General features: G+C 39.5%; 3 protein-coding genes across 7 annotated transcripts; 1 reads left to right on the top strand and 2 right to left on the bottom strand.

Moving 5' to 3' along the window:
• Positions 1-376: 376 nt before the first annotated feature.
• On the bottom strand, positions 377-1,158 carry LOC110185087 (uncharacterized). Its single transcript, XM_020953771.2, has one exon. It carries the CDS (start codon positions 1,032-1,034, stop codon positions 531-533), a length of 504 nt encoding a protein of 167 aa, XP_020809430.2. The 5' UTR covers positions 1,035-1,158; the 3' UTR covers positions 377-530.
• A 6,079-nt stretch (positions 1,159-7,237) lies between these two features.
• On the top strand, positions 7,238-9,588 carry LOC110185066 (RNA polymerase-associated protein RTF1 homolog). Of its 4 annotated transcripts, none has more exons than XM_086832213.1 (2): positions 7,238-7,393; positions 7,844-9,588. In XM_086832213.1, the coding sequence occupies exon 2, from the start codon at positions 7,852-7,854 to the stop codon at positions 9,379-9,381; it is 1,530 nt and encodes a 509-aa protein (XP_086688339.1). In that variant the 5' UTR covers positions 7,238-7,393; positions 7,844-7,851; the 3' UTR covers positions 9,382-9,588. The 4 variants fall into 4 exon arrangements, with proteins under 4 accessions (XP_086688339.1, XP_086688341.1, XP_086688340.1 ...); XM_086832215.1 differs by having other exon boundaries at positions 7,262-7,393; positions 7,849-9,588; XM_086832214.1 differs by having other exon boundaries at positions 7,267-7,515; positions 7,849-9,588.
• A 4,347-nt stretch (positions 9,589-13,935) lies between these two features.
• ttm3 (tiny tim 3) lies at positions 13,936-15,482 on the bottom strand. Of its 2 annotated transcripts, XM_020953765.2 has the most exons (2): positions 15,230-15,482; positions 13,936-15,174 (listed from the first exon to the last, which is right to left on the bottom strand). In XM_020953765.2, the coding sequence occupies exon 2, from the start codon at positions 15,159-15,161 to the stop codon at positions 14,175-14,177; it is 987 nt and encodes a 328-aa protein (XP_020809424.1). In that variant the 5' UTR covers positions 15,162-15,174; positions 15,230-15,482; the 3' UTR covers positions 13,936-14,174. The 2 variants fall into 2 exon arrangements, with proteins under 2 accessions (XP_020809424.1, XP_020809423.1); XM_020953764.2 differs by having other exon boundaries at positions 13,936-15,482.
• Positions 15,483-18,652: the final 3,170 nt, after the last annotated feature.

The raw sequence follows: 18,652 nt of genomic DNA, 5'->3' as shown, positions 1-18,652 counted from the left end.
TTGGAAGACTTTATCACATAGTTACCATCGGAATGATCGGAATAGTTTTATAAAAAAAAATTACAACTTTTTTAGTTTTTAACATATTTAAACTTTCGTTAATTTAAAGGAAAATGCCAAACTGTAAATAGAATAATTATAGGTGACAATATTGAAAGTAGTAATCACTTCGTTGTTTTTTTTAACAAATAAATGAAAATTGCACAATTGTTTATTTAACAAATAAATCGGTTATAGCTGGAGTAACGTCGACGCAACAGCTGACTTAACAGATGTATTTGGATGGTATGATGGTATTTGTGGTAAGACCTCAATAACTATTATTGCTTATACAACAACAAGCAAAAATATAAAGGATATAAACAGTAGAAACGGATTCGTCATCTAAAAATGGACTGCTGTAATTTATTAATTTATATTTATATTAAGCCTTCATAAAAGTATTTTAAAAGTGTGAGAAGTTTAAGCGCCATGTTTACAAAATGGTGATATTATCCCATTACTCCGATGCAATAAATTTATCCGTACCATTAATATATAGATCCTTGTTGGCGAATAAAGCCACTTGGCAGGCTTCCGATCTTACGACCAAGTTTTTGCGCGGTGGACGGTTGATTTGTGAACGCTGCCACTATCACCGAAAACAAAATACTGAGTACCACGGTAATAATTTCCAGGATAAGCCTCTCAGAGGGGAAGCTTGTGGCGAGTCCCGATGCAATAGTGACCCCAGTAATCAGCTCACGGAGATATATCTCCGTGGTGAGCCATACCACGGCCATGGTCATTTCGCTGATGAGAAACACAGCGATCGTCTCCAGAACGATCCTGGCCCACGAAGGCAAAAAGATACAGTGCCCTGGTATCAACTGGCAGTGGCACATCAGGTCCAACACCGAAAGATAGAACAACTGACTTCCTATAATGGGTGTATTCGAAAAGATTTCTGGATCTAGATGGATGAAAAACGTTGTGTGCAGCGCCAAGTGCACGAAGCACGCCAAAAGAATAGGAGCCAGAGATGTCATTTCCATAACAATAGGTAAACTTTTTGGGAAACCGAAAATTTTTGAAAAAGATCCAACTTAAAAGAATTTCTAAATTTATTAGAGCTTCATAACATGACAGAAATTTCATGTAGATTATAAATATTTTTGAACGAATTTAAGGAGACTTAGTTATAAGCAAAAATATACATATGTATATACATTTTGTAACGGGCAGAAAGAGGCATGTTAGACCATATGTATATACTCTCACGACCAGCATCACCAGACGGGTCGATTTAGTCATGTCAATATGCCCTTATAAATCATTATCTCCTAGCGATGTGAAATTTGATACGAAATGACGATTAATATTACAAATAATTGAATTAGTTTTTATTTACTGCTTAAACAAAACTAGATAAACTGTTTGTAGCCAAACAATGGTAAAATATAGGGGTTTCTTTTCGAACAGCTATATATAACAAAAGTGGTTCATGGCATTTGATTCAGACAAATAGACAATCAAATTCATTTTCTATAATTTGGGAAAATATTGTCAGTGTTGAGGTTAATAAATTTGTTTTTATCGTGACAACTTGGAGAGACAGTGACATATTTCAATGTTGCCCTGCAGCTTAAATAATTACATTATGTATTTTTTTAAGCAATAAATTAGTTACTATTGGTTAGTGAATACTTTGTTCTAAATAAAAAGAAAATCAAGATTAATTTTCGCTTTCATTTTAATTAAGCTTGTGTTATGGCTTTAGTAAGAACGTTTAAAAAATTTGAGAAAACTTTTATTATAAGCCTCTAATGCTACAAATTTAATATGAAAACGTGCACTCGTTCTAAAAGACTCGTTCGCCATATTAGACAACAAATAGTTAATACTTTAGCCCAACATACAAAAAATATACATATATATATATCAAACTGCTGTAATAAAGTTTTAATTTTTATTTAAATATTTATAATGATTAAATATTAATGTTTATAACTACATTCGACTTTACCTTTTAGTTTTAGGGCAATTTGATTTTAAAAATGCATTCAAAAAATATCTACATGTTTCGTGGGAACTTATCAACTCTAATTTCTTTCATTTTCATTCCGATTTATTTGCAAATATTAATTATCATTTACACATTTTTAGAAATGAAAATTGATTGAATTTAAAACTTAATTTCATGTAATACGGAGCAGAATAGAAAGCCCAGGAAAGAGATTAATTTTCTGAGTTTATATTTGTTGTTGTAGCTCAACAAAATAATATTTGATAAAAGATACTCCCATCACTGCAAACCTTCAAATTTAAATTCTGCATGGCGGTGTTATTTTGCACTTGCCTGGTTTCTATCTCCTTAGCGGTGAATGTTTAATATTAGAAGCTGAAAAATGCATAAATACCATTTTAATTAGAAAATTAGCTGAAAATATGCAGCTCACGTTAATCGCATGACGTCGTCGTGGTCGTAGTTGTAGTTGTAGTTGTTATTGTGCCGCATGGAAATGGAGCTGACTGGCAAATGAAAATTCGGATGGGAGTGCTCCGTATGTACGTACATACGTACGGCAGCTATGCAATATCCAGGAGATGCGACAACAACTGACGGCGTGGCTGTGTCCTCGGAACAATATCATCCTCAGTGCCCTGCCCCGTTTGCATCTCTCGTCCTGACACTGGAAATCATTGCAACTCTGGCTTTGGCTCTTTACCCGGATTCGGATCCGGATAGGGGGTCGGGCCATGGAGGCCATGGAGGAGTAGTTTCAGTCGGGCCCCGGTGTTTGTTGCGACAAATGCCGTTATAATTATTTATACGGTAAGCACATTTTATGGTGTCGCAATTTTAAAATGCAATTAGAAGCACGCTAACTCCCATTCCTCGAATGGAAGACCCCACCAGAATACCAAACAAAGCGAGAAAGGAATTGGGATTGTAATAAAAGCGGAAAACGAAACGTAATCGTAACGTAATTCTTAATGGAGTTTTGTCATTTCACGGAAAAGCGGCTAGCGCTGTGCAAACATCACCTGAAATTGCTTATGCTGGGATACATTTTCCAGCCCCAAACCCTGTCACCTGTGGTGGGTTTCGGATTATTAGGTTTCCCTTTTCCTTATTGAACTACCGCCACAGCTGAAAACAATATTGAAACTCATCTTTGCCAGGCGGATCGAATTGAATGAGGACAGCACAGCAGCTGCGTCTATTCATATAGATTTCGGCATATTACGAAATATGAGTTTGTTGCGGCTCCGGAAATTTGTATATTTAAAGAAACTTTTATATACTAGCCCTAGCTCCCCTCATTTTATAAGTCGCCATGTGAGGCTTGATAGGAATGATTTTTTCTGGAATTTGCATACTATTTGGTTTGGATTGGCAAAAGCAAAGTCTGTTTGCATATTTTTGTAGTTCAGTGCCAGAGGGGATAACATATATGTATAATATTAGTGCACATAAGTGTACTATTTATTGAAGCATTTATTCATTCTACAGAATCTACTGTATAGTGTTTGTTACATTTTTGAAAATTTAAAACCAAAATAGCTCAGTTTTATGTTTAAACATGACAGATTTTTTTAAATAAATAACTGAGATAAAAAAATTGTAGATATTTTCTATAAACTCTATAAACGTTGATTATGCCAATCCTCTTTATGTTAATCCAATGTATGTTAAACCTACATATGTATGTTAATTCTATGTATGTTAATCTTATGTATTAACTGGAGAAGAGGAACATTCGGATTTGAAGAGTCCTTCCACAATATATTTGTTTATATTTTAGAAAGTTGTAACTTATAAATAAGGGATACATTTTTATTAAAAATATATCCCGAATATTCAAGGCTAGCTAGTTTTAAAAACAAAAATAACCCAGTTTAATGTTTTAACATGACAGATTTATATTGTATACGATTAAGATCTAAATATGTTTAAGTATTAGTGTCATCCTGCATCTGATCATAATTTCCGAGAACAATTCATATATATCATCCCTAACTTTATAAATATATTTGTTTATAATTCAGAAAATTGTTTCTTATAAGAGTGCCACATAATCTTATATTAAAAATATTCCCCCAATATTCAAGGCTAGCTTGTTTTAAAAACCAAAATAGCTTGATTCCCTAGTTTTCAAGTTCTTAAAGTGTAGCTTAAAACCATCACTACCATAATTTTCCAATCAGATAAAGTTTCGGACAAGTTAAATATTCTTGTCTATCGAGTACATTTGAGAGCTAATATTGACTCATTAGAAGACCTTTAAGAGAGGAGAAGAAACTTGTGTATTTACACCTTAGAACACACTTAGGTGCCTAATAGCAATAAGCAATCAGAGCAGAATTAAATTATTTATGAGGATATATTTTTCGGACAGATCCAGACATTTTATCAATTCAAAATGTATTATTATTTTGACCGTTGTTTGCTCACACATAAATTTAATAACAATAAAAGCGCTTTCAATATTAAATAAAAATAGTCTCTTTTTGCAGAAACTTTCCCTGAAATGAATGGTCAACTTCGTTTTGAGTGTACGGGTTCAACTGCAGCATTTATCGGCTGTGGTCGTAAACCATTTGCAGCATTTATCTGCACTAAGTTCGCCCGACGCCTCCGGGAAAATATGCTGGAAATTAATTTGGCCCAAGATGCTATCCATGTTGCCTGGCCAAGGGGTTGGGGCGCACCCCTTTCTGGCCCATGGTAACAATGAGTTTTTAAGCGCAAGTTTTGCTTAATTTATAACGAGGATTACAATAAACAAACTAATCTAAGGCAATAAACACTAAAAATCCCCGAAAAGTGCTCGAAGACGCTACAGTCCCCATCGCTGGGGGGGAGCAGTAAAGGGGAGACAGGAGATGAGATTTCGCCACTATCACATGCTGGAACTCCTCCTGGGCATTGGACTCGCCCCGACGGTTTTATAAGTTAAATCTCACCAATCCTTTGGCCTTTTAAATATGCCATTTCCGTTGTGAGATTATTTTTCGATATCGCATGACTCGAGCTGTTTACGACTGCCCACAGGGTTCCTGCAATGACCAGATAGGCATCGTCACCAGTCCCGCCACCCAAATCCCTGGAATCGTCACTGGTCCGCCAGGGGTGGGTGGAGAAGGGGCTAATGTGCGTGCTTCATCTGCTCGATCCCTTTTTCTATTAACAGTAAATTTGTACGATTTTTATTTTAGCCGCAAACGAGCTTGGTCAAGATGTGTGGACAAGCTGGTAGAAAAAAGGGGTTGAAAAAAAATCTGCGAGCTTTATCCGCATAAAAGTTGGTTAAAGCACATAAGTACGCATGTTTAACAACTTTAATTATGTAGTAAAACTTAAAAATACTTCTACAAAAATGTGATTTACGGTGGTTAAAGAGACCTTCTAGTGTCAGTTGAGTGCCAAGAGAATTTAATTCCGAGGTACATTGTTTTGATTCTATTCTCTGTGTAAAATATTTATTTTCCAAAGTAGCAAACCCATTTTACAGCCCCCTCTAATTACCCGACTGCACTGACCCAAGAAAATACGAAGGCAGCGACGGCGGCAAAGTTATCTCTTCATTCCATCATAGATACTAAACCCTGGACCAATGGACCGCAGATGGGGGATGTGGAACAGGCAAAACAAATCGACTAAACGGGATGCGCGTGATGCCCAAAAGGATGCCATTAAGGACAACGGTTACAATCGTTAGTGAAGCCATTAGTTTGCAGCACCAATATGCGAAAATCACACACACACACACACACACTGAGGAAGGTTCAACCCCACCGAAAACAATGGTACAGAGTAAGTGTATAATTGCAAGTGGCACAGCTTTTGGAAAAAGCGAGATATAACATGTAATAACTTTAGCCAGTGACCCACAGCTACAAAATGTCCATCTTCCACTAATGTGTCCTGGCTGGGATTGGATGCGGCAGAGGCACGGGCTGGGGCACAGTCACGGGAGAGAGTCACGAAGTTGCCACCAACAATGGCAAAGGCAGCGAAACAATAACAATAAAACAAAGTCCAAGTCCAGGACGGTCAACCAATGTAAGACCGACTGAAAATAATTTCAGGGATATTATCGTCACCGTCGGCAGATGTCCCAAGTGGGATATGAGCTGAGCCCAAAGGACCAGGACCTGAGCTGACCAGGATCTCAGCCGGACATCAACATAATGTCTACTTTACAATGCGGATATACTGGCAAAGCAAAAAGAAATCACATCCATATCGAGGACGAGAGAGCGCCCCACACCTGAAACTAGAGATGGCACTAAATGCCTTTGCCAAACCTGCCAAAGGACTCTCTAGCACGGAGTTGGTTTTAGCTACAGAATGTCAAATATTAATACCTCAAATTATCCTGATTTTACAACCCAATTTAATTAACTAACTATCAGGTCTTTGTTTTAGCTTAAAATGATAAAGGATGTAGTTATTTTTAAAAGGAGACTAACAGCACAAAACAAAGTAAAGATTTAGTCTGATATTTTATTCCGATATTTTATTTTTTTCGATATTTTCTTCTCGAAACACATTCCGAACTGGAACCATCCAATTGTCTGATGTGCAAGAGGGCAGCCACCCCATTCGGAGCACTCGGTGGCACTCGCACGCCACGATGCAATAAGTTACCGCTGGCTCGACTATTACGACGTAGTGGCAAATGGTGGTCGGTGGAGCGACCTGGCACAGCCGGAGACAAATCCGAAATCCATACTCATAAACAAATGCAACTAATCGCCGTTCATGTTGAACGTGTTCACGGCTAGGCAAACGTGAAATTGTGGTCAGCCACAGTTTCCACTCCTGCACTCCTGTACTCCTGTAGTCCTGTACTCCTGCTCCGGCAGGACACCTCCATCTACTGTTGCTGCTTTCATTTTGTGCGGGCTGGGCTTATGGCTCTGATTTTGATGGCATTGAAACTGAAGCAAACGAACACCTAGTAGTCGAGCTTAAGCAACAAATGAATTATGGCTAGGAAAGACCAACTTTCCTATAGTTTCGACATAACAGAATCATAATGGGGATCCATATATTGCCATCTAAACGATATTTATACTTAATTGTAGTCAATGTAGGTATTTATTGTTGTATATTCTACTCAACCGTCTTTAAATAGAATCCTACATAAGTTTCTACCGAACTGCAAAGGTTAAGATAATTGACTTTAGATCTAGATTAAAACTATGGACTTACAAAATAGATTTTAATTTGTTGCCTAATAAGTCACATATTTACTTTTTCTGGGCTTTTTATTTCTTAACAAGTATGCCCCGCCTCTAGTGTTATTTATGAAAAAAGAAAATTTGGAAATTTCTCTGAATACGTTCAACATGGAGACAATATTTATTCATATTCTGGAAGAGCTACTGAGCACATCTCCAGGTAAATACAACTTAAAAATATTTATTTCAATTCTGTCGATAAAAGTGCGTAAAAATTGTATTTCCAAAATCTGTAAGTCTTGGTAAATATATCGAAAAAAAAACCAGATTCCCCTAAATTTGGTAAGTCGAAGTTTGGAAAACCGTTGCAGTTAATTGGAAACTTTTCTTCTAAACCTATACTCAAGTGTATAACATTCACATAAGAGTAGAGCCATTGCATATTTTTCTTAGATCGTCATAAATACATAAATTTGATTATTTCATCGGGATCTTCTTATTAACAGTAACTAATGTAAACTTGTATATATTATCATCCTTTTTTAATATGTTGTTTCATTAGATTCTGGTATTACAGTAGGTATAATATTCGTAAAACAAGATAACTTTATCCTATAGCCTAAATAATAATGTGCAGAACTTATTATATATATGTTTAATACCTCCCAAGCTTAGAAAATGAATTCCGGCTTAAAAGTAGTCCGAAATCGTCATACGACCAAGGATTTGGAAGATGGCGAAATAATGGAGCGGAGTGGCACTGAGTCCTTCATAAAAGAGTTCAATGATGGCTACGATGAGGAGCTCATGGGCGATGCAGATGATCGGGCGCGGTTGCTGCACCTCAACGAATTGGAGCGCGAGCAGGAGCTGTATCAGCGCTCCTTGCGCCGCGAGGACCTCCAACGAAAGTTTGACATCAAATGGCAGCTCGAAAAGGACCGCGTCGCCCAGGCCCCTGTGGAGAATTCGGAAATCAAGGAGCGATCACAGACGAGACGGCAGAACTTGGACCATCAGCGAGCGGGCAACAAGCGGGCGAATGCATTCGAGCGATTGATTTCAGCGCGGAACAACAAGCTGGGCAAGGACGAGGGCTCTGAGAAGGGAGCAGTGAAGGCGGGGGCCAGAGAGGACTCGCAGTCCAAGCAAATGAAAAAGGTTAAATTGAAAGCCGCAGACATCTACTCGGACGATTCATCCAGCAGCGGCAGCAGCAGCAGCAGTAGCAGTGAGGAGAGTACCCCAGTTCAGCCGGCAGCCAAGGACCTGACCCAAGTGACCACCGCGGAGCAGCTGAGTCGAGCCATCTTAACTCGGAACCAGCTGGAGAGCTTCCTGGATAGGCCCAACTTTGAGCAGACCGTTGTGGGTTGCTTTGTGCGCGTCAATGTGAGTGTCCACGCGGACTGCAGCAATCGCATATACCAGATTCTGGGTCTACGGGAAGGGAATGAGGAGTACGCACTGGGCAGGAAACGGACTAAACAAGTCCTGCGCTTGAGATTCGGCGCCCAGGAGCAGTACTCCCTGATGGACGTGGTCTCCAATCAGAGTATTACCAAACACGAGTTCTCTCTGTGGGTGGCTGTATGTCAGAGGGACATGCAGTCCTTGCCCCTTCTCGCCGACATTAACCAGAAGAAGTTGGACGTGGAACGGGCATACGAGTACTCCTTCACCGAGGGTGACGTGGAACAGCTCATCCAAACCAAGGTGAAGTCGGGGCAAAAGCTGATGAGGGCCGCTTGCAGAAAGATCCATCTGTTAATGGAGCGGGATAGGGCTATTGAATTGAACGACGTGGCCCAAATCCAACTCTTAGAGCAGCAGATTCAGGAGATCGACGACAAACCAAGGAAGCATGGTGAAAGTTCTCAAGAGCAGCGGACCCAGGTTATCACTTCGCCCTGTGCCCCTGCACCCACCAAACACCTGCACGAGGTGTCATTCCCCAAAAGGTCATTTACGGATCGGGCACCCAACTCGGAGGAGTTCGAACTGGAACAGTATATGCGACGGAAGTACAAGAAGAGTGCTGTGGTGAGCCGCTCTCGAGTGGAGGCGGAGGATTGGGAAGAGGTTGCTCCGCCCACTGAGGCGCCTTCAACTGATCCCGTCAGGGAGGCGGAGACAGCCCCAGAACTCGATCTTTACGAGTTGCACAATTTTCAAGGGTCAATTGATACAACCGCAATGGGTGTGTAATCTAATATCTATTAAATATTATTTTTTTTGATTCATTTGATTTTCTTTACAGCTCCTTTGAATTCAATCTTCAAGGATGTCAAGTTTGGTAGCGTTTAAGTGGATAATGACATTAATAAAAAGTACTTACAAAACAGATTAGTGCTTAAAGAATTTGTATAGATACATAAATAAGATAGATAAAGAAAAACAATAACTCAACCATTATTTGATCTACGTTTTATATAAAATGTAAGGGTTTCAAACACATTTTTATTTACTCAAAAACCATTTAACGAAAAAAATCTGCATTATAGTTTTTCTTCTTAAAGATTCAACTTGTTTTATTTGTCGATGCATTGTTCTTTTAAATATAAATGTAATATTTAACTCAATTCAATTTATCTAAATCAAAAACTTTATCAAAATTGCTTAATAAATGAAGACTACTTAAAATGTAAACTACATGCAATTCGTACAACTAAGAAGAGTGTAATTAAGTTGTTTAAGTATTTACCATAACTATTATTTACCTGTACAGGGTGTATTTCTTGCTATTTTCTTAAATTTAAACTTTTGCTTATATCTGCAAGCCATGACACCAAAAACTTACGCTATACTTGGAAAAATAGAAGGTCAAGTGAATAATGCTAGTTGCATCTTGAAAAGGGCTACGAAATCATTAATAATACAAATCGAAACTCATTCAAAGTCTTGGCATCGAGTGGAATTGGAATCAACTGGGGTCATAATTGAAGATGTGCTCACAGCCACAAAGGTGACAAAGGACGACCGGCAATAAAATAAATGCCCTTTACTGATGAGTCATCAACATAATTTTTACGACTCGCCCCATTCGATGAATAAACAAATAACCAACTGGAAATGGTCGAAAAAGCGAATCCTGAATTTTCGGGGACTAGTTTGAGCGTGTCACGAAAAATTTCGCATGCATTGACTTTTTATGGCAGCCAGCGGACGAAAACGGAGCGGGGAACCACAAAGGCTGGGAATGGACAAATAATGCAAAATCATATAGTGGAACTCATAGACCCAACACTGCTCCCATTGCCATCTGCCATCCACTGCCCGTCATCCTCGCCAGAGTCATAAAATCCGGCAAGAAGTCGCCACTTGCCACAGTTTCACTTGCCTGCTAAGCAACTGAATCCGGACCGAAATGAGCCGGATTCAATAGTCGATGAAGGAGCCGCCGCCATTGTGACCAGTGCTGTCATGTTTTCGAAGCCCAAACATCATTTTTGGCGGGAAAAACTTACTTTGAAATGGAGCAAATTTGTTTTTCCTTTGCTTTCCGTAATAAAAGTGTTAGAAATCTCTAAACTCTTGTGACCAAATTCATGATTTCATGGTAAAAAATGTATCTCAAATGCTCTTTAGATTTCTTAATTCTAAAAATAAGCTAAATGTTTCAAAATTAGAAGTGATTGAAAGGATTAAAAACTATTAGTCGGTTAATGAAATGAATGAATATTTATGTCCTAATTTTAGAAATTAATATTTAATTAGTTTTATAACCAGAAATTGACCACAGTTTTGATTTTAGGGCTCCAATGCGTATTTGTAATTTAAGTTTGTTTTTTAATGTATTGTAAGAAATGTATGAGTCTTTTAAAATTACTATAGTTTAAATGATCCCTTAAAGTTAATTTTTGTCATGCTTTCAATATATTTTTACTACTGTGGATAGCTGAAAAATATTCTTAACTTACGTTCCATTTTGTAAACAAAAATTATACAAATAAAAACATTCTTATTAAAATTATTTTGTTAAATTCAATTGTAAAATTTATTGAGAAAAGTAACACTATGAAACTGTGAATTCTTTTTCTAGCCGTTTTGTTTGGCATATTCTGGTTGGCAGCACCGTTCATTATGGCCAAAATACTCTCCCACCGACCACCATTGCGCCCCTTTGCAATCGCGCGTGACTAACGTAATCAGCTCACGTAACGCCTGAACGAGATGAGATGAAATCAGCATACACTCAGGGCTGCGACTACATAAATGTTGAATTTATACCAAAATGAAGAGGCTCGGGACCAGCTGGAGGCATAATTCACAGCTCCCACTGGCCGTGTCCTGGTGAAGTTGAAGCCATCGAAGCCATTTAGTAGATCCTTGACACGCGATAGAGTAACCGTTGTCCGGCATTGCAACGATTTCATTGCCTAATTTGCAAGCAAATGTCAGACTCAATCTGGTTTCCATAAATCGAATAATATAGAGCACGTCACATACCCTGTAATCGTAGAGTTTACGGGCATAACAGATTCCCTGCAGTGTATGTGGGTAACGGGGAAATCTCAAGGTAGTAATGATATTATTGTTGTAATAGCTTTTAGTTGTCTGGCTAAGTAACCATTTTTAGTAACAAATATGTAATATTTATTTTGTAGACTGATCCACAATAGATGATAGATGCGCCTTTGATTTAAATCATTTTATGTATATGTAAGAGAGATTTCTTGACTATACCTGGTACAAATTAGTCATTCTGTTTATCTTGAAGCTTTCAATACTTATTTGCATCTTTAATTAATAGTTTCGTTTGCCTTCATCGTATGAAAAAGCGGCAAGATTAATTTATGATTGGTTATTAAAATCATGGAAGTTATCATTGGGCGTAAAGCATCTATCACTAAATAATTATCGCGATGATTTATGTTCTTCAAAAAAGTTATCAGTAGCTAAGCAAGTTATAGTGTGTTTATTTTTTATTTTACTTACTATTTTGTATTATCTGCGTGTTGTACATTTTATCATGGTTTGTGGTGACGTTAGAAGATATTATTCATTAAAATAAAAGTTTGTTTAATTCCGTGTTGAATTATTACTTTTCAAGCATTACATTATATGACTTTTGATATATATATGACGAATGATATAATATGAGATTAGATGAGGCTTGTTTTCGATTCGGATTGTTTTCGGAGATATCTACTTCTTTCTTATTGAAATTATAAAATGCTAAACGGGGATATAATAGAACCCATCCCAATTGCAGTCAACCTGCTGAATTCTATTTAAATGCAAAACTTATCACTGGTGTTGTGTACGAGTGACCCCGGGAATGGCATACAGAATGGTCGAGAGAAAACCAATGAGAACGGTAACCCAAACATCACGCATAAGTTTAATTTTATTTTGATTTTTACGACTGAGCCTCGGGCTGTGACTATCTTTGGCAGTCCCACCTGGATCACTTGCTAAATAACCAGCGAGCGAAGGTTAAAAAAAAGACAAACATGGATGAGGGGCACAAATAAAAGGGCAAGGTTGGAAGAGGAAAAAGTCGCCACCGGAGATGTCCTGAGCCGGGTTGTCCGGCAGGGAGATGGGGAGATGATGTGTCCATGAAAACTAAAGCAGGGAAAATGCCTATTTACGAGCTTGCATGCTGCCGGACACATGGTAATCATATATTTTGGTCATATCTGTGGACCATAAAACCAGTGTCCTTATGTGCCTGTCAATGAGTTCTTTCATGACATTTATTTCGCTTGTTCCAACCCTGCTCTCGGCCTATTCGGGCCCTGCGTGCAGATGGAAAATATTTTAGTGTTCATTTAATGTCCAATCTAAGATGAGCTCGTAACTTTTGATCGAATAAACGAGCCAGTGGCCAGGCCAGAAGCACTCCCAACCCCCCATCCGTGAGGGCCGTAGGTAAGGTCATAGTGGACCCGGAGGAAGGGGCAGCAGGAATGGGTTCCGTTCTCGAATTAGGCACGCAACCTGAGTCTGCGAGTCTCTGGGGATAATTCTCTAATTTTCTCACCGCAGCCTGGCCCATCTGACTGATAAGCAGAAGTTATTCGCCAGATATTTGCTTATTTTATTAGAGAATTTCCTCTTTCCGCTTCCCTATAAAATGCTGCCGCTGCGGCCCTCCCTCCTGGCGTCATAAATATTTAATTAAAATCAAAATTAGTTTTTCAACAACCGAGGTAAGCCGGAGGTCGACCCGCGATTCCGTCAGGCCCGCTCGTCGCAAAATGTCAAGACTGAATCCAAGGAAGGCGCTGAGACCCTTGCCTGTTAAAAATTTAATTCGCATGTGCTCCTCCCCGGAAATCTTCGGCCAGCCTCCCCAGCAATTCCCGTAACGTATGCGGTTTTCAGCGGCGATTTAAGCGCCGGGCACACGCTATCCAGGACTGCTTGCATAACTTTCTACTTCTCCCCAGTTCCAAGGCATAAAGTAGATTTGCATGCGACGCCCCAGAGACCCCGAAAAGAAAGTGGTTTTTCCCACCTGCCCCGAGTTCTGGTGGATTGTGTACAATTGAATCGGGAAAAAACCACTTGCGAAAATCTGTTAATACGATGACAGGACCTGCGGTGTGAAAATGGTACATATTCTTTCCAAGCGCTTGATTATTTTGAATTTTATATTTTCGTGAAAATATATTTGAAATCGCGAAAAAGCAACCGAGGAAAATTCTAAAGCTTTATCTAGCACAATGTGACTAATACTATTTTTGATCGTCTTTATTATTCTAACGTTCTTTGAAATAAATAATGATATAAAGCACCAGATTTTCAAAAAACTTTTGTTATAAACTTATTAGGCTTGCAAAATGGGTTTCCTTATTCAAACCTTATAAAATAAGACCCCAACAAACTTATTTACTGCGTTAACTTATTACTTTGTTAAAAATTTTATTTAAAAATAGATTGTCGCCTGATCTGATTGTAAAAGAAGCGTTTTAGTTATAGTCTCTAATTCCTCTCTTTGTTGATGTAAAGTATATTTGGCCGGAAGTAAAGAACCCGGGAAAAGGTTGTTCCTATTTCGAAGAGCCTCGCCAGGATCGTCCCATCAAAGCGAATGACCATTTTCGTGGATTGCTCGAAGTCGACGGAACGCTCTCCTGGTTTTCTTCCTGCAACCTCCGTTGGTTCTCCTTGAACTGCTCAATGGGATCCTCAAACTGACTGTAATAATGGAGTACTTCTCGCACATCGGGCACCTGGTGCTCAGCCACCAGTTGAAGGAAAGCTGTCAGGTCGAAGAGCTGCACATCGTCATCGTTTCCCTGCCATTTGGGCATCACGAACACGTTGTCCTGATGCAGGGGAGTCGCCTTTCGATCGCAGTCCACCACAATGACATGACTCAAGTCCCGATTAAGATAGTCTAGGTCCTTGATATGCTGCCGCTCCACAAATTTTGTGGCCCCACGGACCAAACGGTAAGTGGTGTAGCCATAGGGATCCAAGGCATCTATGAGGGGAAAGGCGGTCATGCCCTGCTCTGAAGTGTAAATCACAATCTCAAAGTTCTTGCTGCACTGTTGCAGGAAGTAGTCAACGCCCGGACGCTTCTTAAACCGCCAACCAGTCTTATATGTCCAGTCCGGGTGAACCAGCACATCCCTTATCTCCAGCACCAACGTATACGGAGGCTGTATGTAGGGAGGCGGCAAGATATCCGGCAGCAACTTCGTTGTCACGGGTGACTCCAGCATTTTCGTGTAATACTGCAACGAGTGCCACATCCTCATCAGGTACTGCCGAACCCAGGGCAGCTCACTAAACTCATCATCGAGGGGACCACGATGGTCCACTACTGGCTTTCCCAGCTCGTACACAGCCCATATGGTGGCGCCGAAGAGACTGCCAATCACAAAGGTGTATCCGTAGAACCTCTTGGATCTCAGAAAATGTTTGGGTCGAGGACTTTCGGTAGATTTGAGCATTCTCTGCTCAAATACCTTGGTGCACACAGTCTTCTGTGGCTTCAGAAAGTATTGCTCTTTTCCGCATTTTTCCATCCATATATAGACTCTACGCATCCATGTGCCATAATTGAGCATGCTAGACTTGAATGGGAAAAGCTTACCGATACTTTGTATTATTCCTTAATAAAGACTAATGAATTTGAGTAGAGAAACAAAGCAATGGGAGTGCTTTCTTTTTGAATTTAATTTTTCGAATTTTAACCTTTTAAGACCCCTAAGGATATTCCAGTCTTCAACCTTACTTGTACCATTATTCGTAGCCAAATTATATATAACTAAAATTATATATAAGCTAAAAGCCTCTGTACAGACCTTACTTTTAAGGATTTTTTAGAGATGGAAGTTTCTAGAAAATGTTCCTACGTTCTACATCTCAAATAAAAATTAAACTAATAGAAAAGGAAGTAAAGTTACATATTTAAGGACCTTATTTATAAATACAACACTTTAAATCCTCTGTCTGGGCTTAATTTTGCAAATTGCATTGGCATGGCTCCGAGATGTGGTTTGGGGAGTGGCCAGGTGGGAGCAGCTCTTCATCATTTAAATGCCGTATTATCAGTGGCCAACAGCGGACTGGCCAGTCAGCTCGTCGAATTGTCATAAACAATCAAAATCCATTTAAAATTGTACATGCAATTTGGCAAGGACCGAAGGGAGGCTGGGCCAGGACACTGGGAGTGGCGGGGAGACGAACTACCAGATGCCGGCACCATCAACGCCTCGTCAAGTGTGTGGGTGCTTTTGGGTGTGTTGTGTGTTGGGAGCCGGGCCTGGTTCATTACCTTGACCCCCTTCCGCCTACCACTCGTCAGCCAATGTGGCATGTCCTGGCATGTCCTGGCTTGTCCTGCGATTTCGAGTGTGCGCCAGTGTGAGTATGTGGCCATTTTCCGAGTCCTGCGCCTGTGTATCGTTGATATGATAATTGGCATGAGGTAATAATCCACTTGGATACGTTGACAATCGTTTATATCGCAATCAGTGTCATGCCGTCTGCTCCTGTTTGGCTCCGTATCCTGCAATTCAGTGTCCTGGCCACATAAAGTATAATTTCCCACCCGTGTTCTCGTTGTCGCTCCGGCCCCGATGCCCCTGACTGGGCGACATATTAAATAACAATGAACTGCAATTGCCCAACGAGTCTCGTATTTCGTATGTAATGCGTGCAGACGCACAGATTTTGAGTAGTCGCAGCCAGCAGTTAAATGTCCTTACACGGATCCGGCTCCACTTCCACTCGCCTTTCCCATCCCCCTCTCCAAGAGCCTTCTCCTGGCCACCTTCTGCCTCGATCTACCCGCATCCTTCCCCCATTGTTTTATGTCTGTCCACCACTGGCAGTCGTCGTCCTCTGCACTGCATATAATTTCTGATTTCCGAGTTTAACTCATCGCCCAGTTAAATTTAATCGTTTTTTCAGATCTGGAAAGGTATATATACATATAAAGTGGGTTTTGAAGTTAAACGAATCGAAAGCTGCACTTGTGGGTAATATCAATTTATTAATTTGTGAACTCTACTGGACAAGATGACTGGTGAATAAATTGAACAACTATCTTCCAAGTCTCTAGTTCTATGTAGTTTTAGAAAGCTAATTATTATACCCTTGCAGGGTATTATAATTTCAGGCAGAAGTTTGCAACGCACTGAAGGAGGCACCTCCGACCATATAAAGTATATATATTCTTGATCAGGATCAACAGCCGAGTCGATCTAGCCATGTCCGTCTGTCCGTCCGTCTGTCCGTCCGTCTGTCCGTCCGTCTGTCCGTTTCTACGCAAACTTGTCTCTTAGTTTTGAAGCTATCTGAATGAAACTTTGTAGTTAGCCTTCTATATGCTCTCACTCGTATATATGCCGGTTCGGATGACTATATCATATAGCTGCCATAGGAATGATCGGAAAATTTTTACAAAAAAAATTTTAATATTTTCAGTTTTCAATAGAATTTGAAATTTAAAATATAGCCATTTTATTATACTCTTCAATTTTGTGTAAAATTTTTATGTAAATCGGACTACTATATCATATAGCTCCCATAGGAACGATCGAGAAATCAATACAATTAAAAATTATAACTTTTTCAGTTTTCAACAGATTTTCATCAAATTTGAGCTATAACCATTTTATATTAGTCTTAAATTTTGTGTCAAATTTCATGAACGACTTCATTGGACGACTATATCATATAGGTGCCATACAAACGATCGTTTGTTGTAGAGGAAAAATGCAAATCTTTGAATGTTAAACTGCAAATATAATATCTATAGGTGAATGAAATGAAAACAGGTATTACTTCATTGTTTTTTAGCATAAATATATAAAATTTATATTGTATGCCGAAGTTAGTTTCCTTTCTTGTTTTTAGATAATATCAGTATGAAAAGTATCAAGGTAACTATATAAACAAAGTTTTAAAGAGTGCTTCGATGCATAAAATATGAGCAGTTTTTAAATGCGATTATTTTAAATTATCCGAATCAGACATATATAGGAAAATATAACTTCATAAAACACTCCGAACTATATAATTTCGTCATATCTGAACTTGATTTATAATACACAACAAACTCCTGATCTAATACGGGTTTGTCATACGAAATGCAATTTCCTTAAACTTTAAATTTCGTAAAAAGTAGCAAGAATTATGGCAGCTACATAAGATCCAGAAGACTGTCACTATTCAACTTTATTCAGATAGCTCAAAAACTATGAACTATCACCATGAACAGATAGACAGATACAGCTTCTATTGATCAAGAATATATATGTTTACCTTTTACAGTTCTTTTCCAACTATTTGAATTGTGTAGACACACATGGGAACTCACGCGATCACAAAGCACCTCCAGTACAACTTTCGAGGGCTTTTCGCAATGCAAAATGGTGAAAATTTATGCGGGAAAATATGGTAGGAGCTGCTAGGTAAAGAGAGAGGAAGAGCGCGAGAGGGGGCTTATAGAAGTCAGATGGACATCCGGTTGGAGGTAGCACCACTTTCGTGCTTGACCTCACTCACGGCGGCCTGCTTAGCCTCCTGTTCAGGAAGGGAAGCGAAGCGATGGCACAGGACATCCGCTGGCGAGGGAGGGAACCGTGTGTGTGTCCCTCCCACGCTGTCCGATGCTGGTGCGTTGGCTTTTTATGGGAGACCCTTCACCACCACTTGCAATGAAAGCATTTCCGCATCCGGCACCGCATCTTCCGAAGCGCCAACGGCAAAGCCAACGCCAAGAAGCACCATGGAGTCCACTTTAATTTTTGTTTTGTTTATAATTTACGCGACACAACATCAATTAAGTGCTTGGCCGGAAAAGCGCATACCTGCAGCTGAAAAAAGCAGTCATAAATTGTTTGCGCTAAAGTGTTGGAAAATGTCGGTGCGACTCCCTATACTATGCCACCTTATACATATATTCCCTCCGGCGTTCCCGGAGGGTCACAGGAGGACCGGATTGGAGAGTGGTCCTTGAGCAGACCAGCTGCAATGTCCTGGTGCATAAATACCGAACGCCATTTTG

The sequence above is a fragment of the Drosophila serrata genome, unplaced genomic scaffold, assembly GCF_035046125.1.
Source record: "Drosophila serrata isolate PLE 108 unplaced genomic scaffold, ASM3504612v1 contig_245, whole genome shotgun sequence".
Lineage (NCBI taxonomy): Eukaryota > Metazoa > Arthropoda > Insecta > Diptera > Drosophilidae > Drosophila > Drosophila serrata.
The sequence above is the reverse complement of the archived record's forward strand: the minus strand, read 5'-3'. Positions and strand labels throughout refer to the sequence as shown.